This window comes from Podarcis tiliguerta (assembly GCF_965153285.1).
Source record: "Podarcis tiliguerta genome assembly, chromosome: 3".
NCBI lineage: Eukaryota > Metazoa > Chordata > Lepidosauria > Squamata > Lacertidae > Podarcis > Podarcis tiliguerta.
Genome location: NC_139536.1, coordinates 59325192 through 59334020, shown reverse-complemented (window position 1 = coordinate 59334020; position 8829 = coordinate 59325192). Strand labels below are relative to the sequence as shown.

The 8829-nt window shown below is 44.8% G+C and overlaps 1 protein-coding gene across 1 annotated transcript; it reads left to right on the top strand.

Moving 5' to 3' along the window:
• Positions 1 to 925: 925 nt before the first annotated feature.
• Positions 926 to 8534, top strand: ABRACL (ABRA C-terminal like). Its single transcript, XM_083435171.1, has 3 exons — positions 926 to 1118; positions 5016 to 5082; positions 6513 to 8534. Exons 2-3 carry the CDS (start codon positions 5022 to 5024, stop codon positions 6695 to 6697), a joined length of 246 nt encoding a protein of 81 aa, XP_083291297.1. The 5' UTR covers positions 926 to 1118; positions 5016 to 5021; the 3' UTR covers positions 6698 to 8534.
• The last annotated feature ends 295 nt before the right edge of the window (positions 8535 to 8829 follow it).

The window sequence follows — 8829 nt, the reverse complement described above, 5'->3', positions numbered from 1 at the left end:
CACATCATGTGATCAGTTATGCAGGGTGGGGCCTACCTATCCCCCCAATATTTTATTCAAGATGGAACCCCTGCCCTGGGAAAGTGGGAGGGGGAGGTACTCCACCAGGCTGCTGATGATTTTTTGGATCTATAAAGTTCTTTACTTGTACATGCAAACCATTGACTGATGCCGCCGTAGCATATAATGAACATACAGGTGCAAACCAGCCGTTATCTCAAGTGTGGAGAACCTTTGCCAACCCCCCCTCCCATATTGCTAAACTACAGCTCCCATCATCCCTGGCCACTGACCATGCTTACTGGGGTTAACGCAGTTGTAGTTCAGTAACATCTGCAGGATCGATGGTTCCCCACCTTACCTAAAGTAGGTCTACACATCACTTGTGAAAACTCCATAAACCCTTTCCCCAGGAGAACTCTGCAGAAGTGAATCCTGTACCAAAGCCCATTATAGAAGCAGAGTGGCCAGAGGCAAACCATGACAGGGTTTCTGTGCGCTGAACAGTTGTGTAGAAGCAGCTTTTCTGCTGAAATCCCCTCTTTTACATTGGGCAGAAGGTAGATCTGGATCAGCTAGTAGATCTCTATGTGACTCCCACCAGTTTAACGATGGCACCAACAAGAGGAGTTCCCCCTGCCTTACACTATATAGAGAAAATATATATATTCTCTCTCTCTATAGGTTAAGCAGGAGTGGAAGGACTGTGGACTTAGTTCAGTTCTGGTATTCAAAATGAATTCCTGGGCTTACAATTCTTTAAATTCTTTTGAATCAGGTTGGGGCATCTCCAGGTTCTGGCGGGGCCAAAACAGATCCCGCAGGTATGGAGTCTGCCCACGCAACACTAACAACAGAGGACAGGGCTTCTGTACCTGTCCCCCCCCCCTTCTCTCTCCCTCTCCCTCTCCCTCTCCCAAGAGAGCTTCTGTTCTTTTCTGTGGGCGGCACCTACCCTATTCTCGTGCCTTTTTTTTTTTTGGCAGCAGCTTCCCTCCTTCTGACACTCCCTCCGAGAGCCACACTTCCTCCTGTACTTTGCTTCCGAAGGCGGCTCCTTTCTAACCATTCAAAGAAACCGGAGGAGAAGGAATCCTGCGCAGGGGAATCTGATCAAGGTGAGCGTGGAGATAAGGGCGCACCACGAGGGTGGGCAACCGGTGGTGGGCGGCGGCGGCGGAGGCATGGAGGGGCTCGGTGGTTGGCCAGCCTACTCAGAGCTGGGGCTCATGGATGGGGGGAACAGGCGAATGCATGCAGCCATTAAGTAAAACCTGCGTTTTTGGCGCTGAGATCCAAGCCGGTGGCGATTTTGGGGAGCCCGGGGATCTCCCGCCCCGGCCCTGCTTAGGAAGGAGGCGGCGTGTCAACCTGCAGTACTTCCGCACCGGGGTCCCCCACGTGACCTGCTGCACGCGGTTGGGGACTGAAAGGAAGAAGCCGCCGGTGCGCGTCACGTATTATTTTTTATTTTAAGGAAAAGGGGTGGGGAAGGGGTCTGAAGACTCCTCCCCCCCTTTTCTTAAATTAAATAAAAATATATCAGGATTTTGCTACTGCTAAGGGTTTGTGATGGGCTCTCAGCTCGGAAGGGCGCGCTGGTTTCATATGGAATCGGGGCTGATCTTCTCCCTAGTAAAATAAAACAAAAAATCAACATGCTTTGCGGGACTTAATGCTCGGCATAATGGCAGCACCAGGGTGGCATTCCTAAGCAAGCTTATTTTGGGTGGGCGGAGTGGGGCCGGCTTCCAAGCAAAAAAGCCTGGGGTCGGGGCTGCAAGGCTCGCTCCCGGGGCGGCACGTGCGCCGCCGTCTGCTTTCCTCCAATCGGCGCCTGCGAGTTGTTTCCACGCCAACAGTTCCCACTTCCCCGTGTCCGCCCCGCCTCCGTCTCCTCATTGAGTCTCCAGCACAGGTTTCCTCACGGAAGAGCTGACGCGCGGCGCGCCTTCTGGGTTTGCTGCTGCTGCTGCTCTTGGATGCAAATGACGAAGAAAGCAGCGTGTGACCTGTGGGGTGGGGGACGCGCACAGGCAAAGAGCTGTTTTGCCGAGGTAGCCTGGGAAAGGAGGGTTTGTGGAAGCCCAGGGAAGCAGCAGCAGCAGCAGCAGCAGCAGCGAGGAAGGCTCCCTTGCGTGATCTGAACCCAGAGGCAACATTGCCAAATTAGGGTGTGCAAAGCATCAGGAAGGAAGTTACTCAGCGGCTGGTTTACAGAGCGCTGAACCCACACGAAAGGAATTTGTGGTCCTAAACACAACCAACCCATTTCCTGCCTCTCTTGCACTCCTAGGACCAGCATCCTAAGTCAACTCCCCCACTAACATTTAGCTGTTGCAGGGTTGAGGAATCTCCGCTTTTTCCAGATAGCATGGCCACTGGTCAGGGGAGATAGGAGTTGCAATTCTACAGCCTCCTGATGTATTGGGATCCAACTCCATGCCTTAGCATTCTGTGAAAATTTGCAGATAAATATATCCTTTCAACACCTTGGGATAATGTGTGAACAGAAACATATTCAAGGAGACATTGGCCACTTCCCGCCACATTTATGCTATTTCAAGTATTCCAGTCTTCAGCCGGGAATATACTTGTTCCAAGTTGTTATTGCATTTCATGTAATTGTGGAAGCAGGATCATGACAGGGATACATGTGTGTGTAGCGGCTACAGTCATTTACTCACTTGCTGGGCAGTAAGTCTCATTGAACTCAATAGCTCTTCTGAGTAGACATGTTTAGGATTCTACTTCTTAACTGAAAATATGGCAGTTTCTTAGCCATCATGGTTATGGCAAAAAGACAGGAAATTAAGAGACAGTCTGCTAAAGTCTCTGTCCTGCTTCTAATACGTTCTGTGTTCAGTGTTAAAGTGATAAGGTGAATGTCTCTATTGAAACATCATCTGGGGGGCAGTAATAGTTTGTGGACTGATTCTTGAAGAAGAACTTGCATGTCTGTCAACTCCTGTTCAAGGGTTTAGTTCTGGACATTCTGTGGGAGATATCCAACTAATTTGTCCCATCAGCACAAGGATTTCTGCTGGCACAATGAAACCCAATCCCCCAGCCCCTAAATCTGTTTTGGGATTTCCCCCAGCTCTCCAGTACAGATTTTGGATGGGTGTGGGGTATGTGGGCAGGAGAGAAGACAGAGGGAAAGTTCTGTTGTGTAAGCAGAAATCCTTGTGCTGACAGGACATGTTAGGGCGGTATCCAGATATGCGGTTCATATACAGAAACAATAATTTTATCCAGTAAAAATGGTATTGGTGGGCTATTTTGCTTCAGCGGGTCAGTATCATTGGAGTACAACACAGCACATTTTGAAGAGGTGGTGATGCTACAGCATACGTTGTCAGGATGCTGTGGTCTGCGACCACTTGCCTATCTATGATAAAATCATGTTTTTGGTGTTTGGCCGTTTTACTCTTCCACTTTTTTTTCAGAGGAACTGTGAAACCACTTCGTGTGCAATGTTTCTTTTTAAAATGTACACCTAATGAGACAAATATGTATGGAAACACTTATATTCCACAAGTATACAAATCGGAGAGACAGCATTGACTGCAGTTCTCTGCTGAATGTACGCTCAGTGGCAAATCCTAGTTTACTGCTGTGTAATGTGTGGCATAATCCTCATGGCACGCTACCAGTTTACACAATTCCACCATCAACTGTAACTTCATTGTTTTTGGAAAAACAACAACTTCTCTTTTCCTAGCAGAGGAACAAAAAAAGATAAAACTAATGGCTGGCCTCCACATGTTCACTTTGCATTGCTTCATGTGACTGCCGTTACTATATAATAAAACACTTGTGTTCAGGGCTTACTACACAGATTGGGTCATTTCTTTAACGCAGAGCAAATTATCATCAAATTTTGATGTGGCAGCATGATAAGCACTGCCTGATTCACATGGTAAACTCCTCTAGTGCTGTTTTATGTGCTGTGTGGAGCATGTTAAAGTGACAGTAATGTGTCAGCAGCAACGCTTAAACTTTTTCTCAGCCTATGGGCAGATATTCTGTTACAGTATTACAGATATTCTGTTCTATGTATTACAACCTGTTGCACTTTGGGTGCCACACATTCATGTTCATACACACATGCCCTTTCTGAAAGCATATGGAATACAATCCTTTAATTAGCCATGCTGGAATTAAATATGGCACTTCTCTCCAATTTAGACCAGAGCTGAAGGAATAAACCACCTGTGGTCTCAAAATTAACAATGCTTATTCCAATAACCTGAGCACAAAATGCACATGGACCATAAACTATCTAGAACCAGTAATCAGAGAAGACTGTGCCAGTTTTTCCTTGTGTTTTGTTGAGGAAAGTAGTGATTTAAATCCTGCGGGTTGTATCCAGCTCAAGTCATACTCCAAGCAGACCCACTGATATTAATGGATTTAAGTGAATTAATAGTGGCCAATTAAAAAAAATAAAATGTAAAAAGATGGTGAATCACAGAATCATAGCATTGGAAGGGACCCTGAGGATCAACTACTCCAGGCTTCCTGAACCTCGGCCCTCCAGATGTTTTGAGACTACAATTCCCATCATCCCTGACCACTGGTCCTGCTAGCTAGGGATCATGGGAGTTGTAGGAAAAAAAACATTGAGGCAGCCTGAACTAGTCCAACCCCCTGCAATGCAGGAATATGCAGCTGTAATTGAGGCTGAGACTGGGATCGAGGGAAGCATGGCTGCCGCATCCCCACACTGCCCTCTCCAAGAAGCCTTGCAAGGCTCGGATCCACAGAGGGTGGCACGAAGAGGGCACAGCAGCCATGCCACTCAGCACTGTTGTTTCTCCAGTGGTGGTAGGGGCAGGGCGGGCACAGTGGACTCTGTTTGTGGACACACGCACCCATGCACCCTCGTGGCATGGAGACACTCTCCGCCACTGGCACTGAGTCCACAATAATCCAGTGTGGTGTGGTCTGGAAAAGAAAAGAAAGAAAACTGAATGGAACAAGTTGTAACTCATTAAATAATTCATTTGTAGGCAACAATGAACATTGAACATGAAATCGGCCTTTTAGTTGAAGAGATTCGGAGACTGGGGACCAAAAGTAAGTAATAATAATAATAAATTTTATTTATATCCCAGCCGAAGCCAGGCTCAGGGCGGCTAACAACAATAAAACAGTACAAAAGTACAGCACAAACAACACTCTAAAATCATTCATTATAAAATTAATTAATTCAAGCCACTGGCAACCATTGGGCCAGAGCTCTGCGAAGATTGCCGAGGGAGGGAGTCAGGCTGTGCCCTGGCCAAAGGCCTGGTGGAACAGTTCTGTCTTGCAGGCCCTGCGGAAAGATGTCAAGTCCCGCAGGGCCCTGGTCTCTTGTGACAGAGTGTTCCACCAGATCGGAGCCACGGCCGAAAAAGCCCTGGCTCTAGTTGAGGCCAGCCTAACTTCTCTGTGGCCTGGGACCTTCAAGATGTTTTTATTTGAAGACCATAAGTTTCTCTGTGGGGCATACCAGGAGAGGCGGTTCCGTAGGTACGAGGGTCCTAGTACCTGGAACTTAAGTGGTTAAGAAAGAAAGAAAGATGGTAATGGTTTAGGTATCCACCTCACTCTCAAACCGTGGGAGACTGGATGCACATCAGTCAAGATTTCTGCACTTAACTTTCTGAGAACAACTCAAATGCGATAGGATACGGTTACAAAATTTGTTCCAATCTGGAGAATTCTCTTTAGCACCTCTGTTTTGAGGTTCACCTATGACTTACATACTGTAGGAAGTGTCTTCAGAACTCCCATTTCCAGTTAATGTTTGTCCAGCTGCCATTTTCCTGGCTAGCTATGCTAACAAGACGAGCAGAGTATGTGTGTTTGGCTTTCACTTGCAAAGGCAGCTCTGCTCTGCATTGGCTTCTGTGCTACCTAAATGTGGAGTATACAGTGAGGGGGAAAAGTATTTGATCCCCTGCTAAATTTGCCCGTTTGCCCTCTGACGAAGAAATGACCAGTCCATAATTTTAATGGTAGGTTTATTGTAGCTGTGAGAGACAGAATAACAACAGGAAAACCCCCGAAACCCAGAAGAGAAAAGTCCTTCAACTTTGACTGATGATATACACCAGGCACCCTCAACCTTCGGCCCTCCAGATGTTTTGGACTACAATTCCCATCATCCCGGACCTCATCAGGAGGCTGGCCTGACTATTCCAATAATTAGAAGCCTTGATTGGATTTTAACACTTGCTGTATCCTTAGAAAGGTCTCTGCATGTAGTCTAACATCCCAAAGTCATAAAAGTATTTTTCAGATCTGCTTTTAAATGAAAACTGTTCACAAGGCACTTTACAGCAATTCCAAAAACAAAAGTAAAAGCAATTCATACAAAGCACAAAAAAACCAGGACAACTAAAATAATAAGACCAAAAGTGTAAAATCATGTATGAAAATCATGTAAAACACAATGAATTAATGCCTGATGAAATAAAAATATTGTCTATAATCACAATGAAAATATTTCTTTTGTCTAGATCCTGATGGAACACTGAGTGTGAAGTTTGGTGTGCTCTTTGCTGATGACAAATGTGCCAACCTTTTTGAAGCTTTGGTGGGGACTCTTAAAGCTGCAAAACGAAGGAAGATTGTTAGTTACCCTGGAGAGCTGCTTCTGCAAGGTGTTCATGACAATGTTGACATTTTGTTACTGCAGGAATAGCATAGCTTTCTACGTTCGTTATTTTTTCAGACAAATGAATATACAGAATTCTCAGACCAAGGCCAAGTTTGCATGAACGTGTATTTTGTTATACATCTTTATAATGAAAATGAATGTACTTCTTTGGGGACCTAAGCCTTTCCTTTCCCTTCTATCATTTTGTGAATGCATTACTGCAAATGAGTGTTGGATAAAATGATATAATGATCTCCCTTTTTCTTTTGTCTCAGGTATTGCATTTTTAAACTGTCCAAATGGTTATTAATGTTTGAACAGGAGATTTTACAAATAATTTAGCTGTGTTTACTAGCTAAAGGCACGAATCCTCAGTGGCCATGCTTATGTTGGTTTCTTTTTTTGTTTTGCTTTTATTTTTTTATCATTGTAACTAGGGTAGCCATTAAGATATTGTCGTCGTCGTGTCCCCCCCCAGGACACAGATGTGTATGAGCAAGTAAATAAATAAAGCTGCAGATTTAGAAATAATTACTGTAATTTAAGTAGAAATACAATACCTCTCACCATAGTGGGGAGTGAAGACTGCTCAGTCGGTTATCTAGGTGCTAAGCCCTGAAGGGCAACTTCAGGGCACTTCCTGTTCTTAATTTTTAATGGTCCTTTATCTTGAAGCCAGGCTTGGACAAGGCAACCCTTCAAATGGAGGAGGCCTTCAAACCAGCATCAATTACTCTAGGCAAAACAAAGTAATAGAACAGAAGGACACACACACACACAAAGAAGCTCGAAAAAGTCTGTATTTAATAGACTCTTCCCATGTAACATTTGAGAGGCACAACACAATAGTCTTATGTGATGTATCTCTCTGGCCTGCAGCACTTCAGAAGAGTTGTGCAAGGGATAGAAAATGTCTTAGAGGCCCCATAAACAAGATAACTGCACAACGCTTTCATTTTGAATGACCGCTGTGTAGGACGGTTATTAGAGAGCCCGATTCCTCTATAGAACTTGATGGTGCTGCCCATCTGGGAAAATGGGCAACTCATGCCTGTTTTCCCCCAGGGAAATTGAGTGGACTCCTATAGGCTGCAGGCTGCTGGAGGTGCAGCCCTTGGTCCGTTTGAGAACACCAGTGAGTGTATAAGGGAGAAAGGGCTCCCTCTTTCTAACTTGAAGCCTCTGTGGAGATTGTAGTTTCTTAAGGGTGCTTGGAATTGTTGATCTGTGAGGGATATGCTATGTGAATCTTGGGGGGGGGGGTGTGCGCTTTAAATGTGCTTTGAATGATGGGAGGAGCATCTCATGAAAGAAGAAAGTGTTGTACTGGAGAATCAGCCAAAACAAACAAACAAAACCAAACTGTTCTACAAGCACATTCCATGATCTTCCACTTCTCTGCTCAGGATAACTGAACTGTTCTTCAAACATGTGTCATTTGTTCAGAGAACTAATATGGCATTTCTGTCCCAATAAACATTCAGGGGGAATATCCAATAGCTTTAAGGAAGTGGCAGTACAATAACCACCCATATTTTGCTACTTACCTTCTAAGTCTGTGGTGAACTTCTCTCCATAGTTCAGTCATGAACTTGAAATGCACTGATGAGTCTGTTGGTTTTGCACTTTCTTTCTCTACTGAATCAGTGGCAAAGTGGTCTTCTGTGAAAGCTTCCCAACAGTCCTGAAAGCCCCAGCTAAAATAGTAAAAATAAAATAAAAAATACAAACATGATAGTTATTTTTTCCATCCTTTCTCTGTGTAAATAATTTCGCTTTGACTCGAGAGACTTTACTTTGTATGTTTGCACCAGCAGAATTTGGTTCAATAAAAGTTTCAACTTTCCCCCTGCTCTACGATAAATATTTTCAAGTCTACAAATCTCAGCAGTATTCATGTATTTCTTTCAGTACTGGAAGACACTTGAGCACAGGAACCTTGTTCTGTTTTATATAGATCCTCCTCTCCTATTCTACACACATATTAACAGCCTCAGGGCTGATTCACACATGCAGTTGAAAATGCCGTTTCCTTCCTTTGAGGAATATTATCTCTCCATGTTAGGTGACTTGAGTGGAGCAGCTGGAAAAATGAGGGGGAGAGAAATGGAGCTACCAAGGGTGGCAGGTAGAGGGAAGAAAGAGGGCTGCTTCCAGGAGTCAGGGGAGATAGAGCG

Excerpts from the sequence above, each read along its gene's own strand:
- ABRACL (XM_083435171.1), top strand. The coding sequence starts at position 5,022 with ATGAACATTGAACATGAAATCGGCCTTTTAGTTGAAGAGATTCGGAGA. Across the intron at positions 5,083-6,512 it reads TCGGAGACTGGGGACCAAAA|ATCCTGATGGAACACTGAGT; the intron begins GTAAGTAATAAT and ends TCTTTTGTCTAG.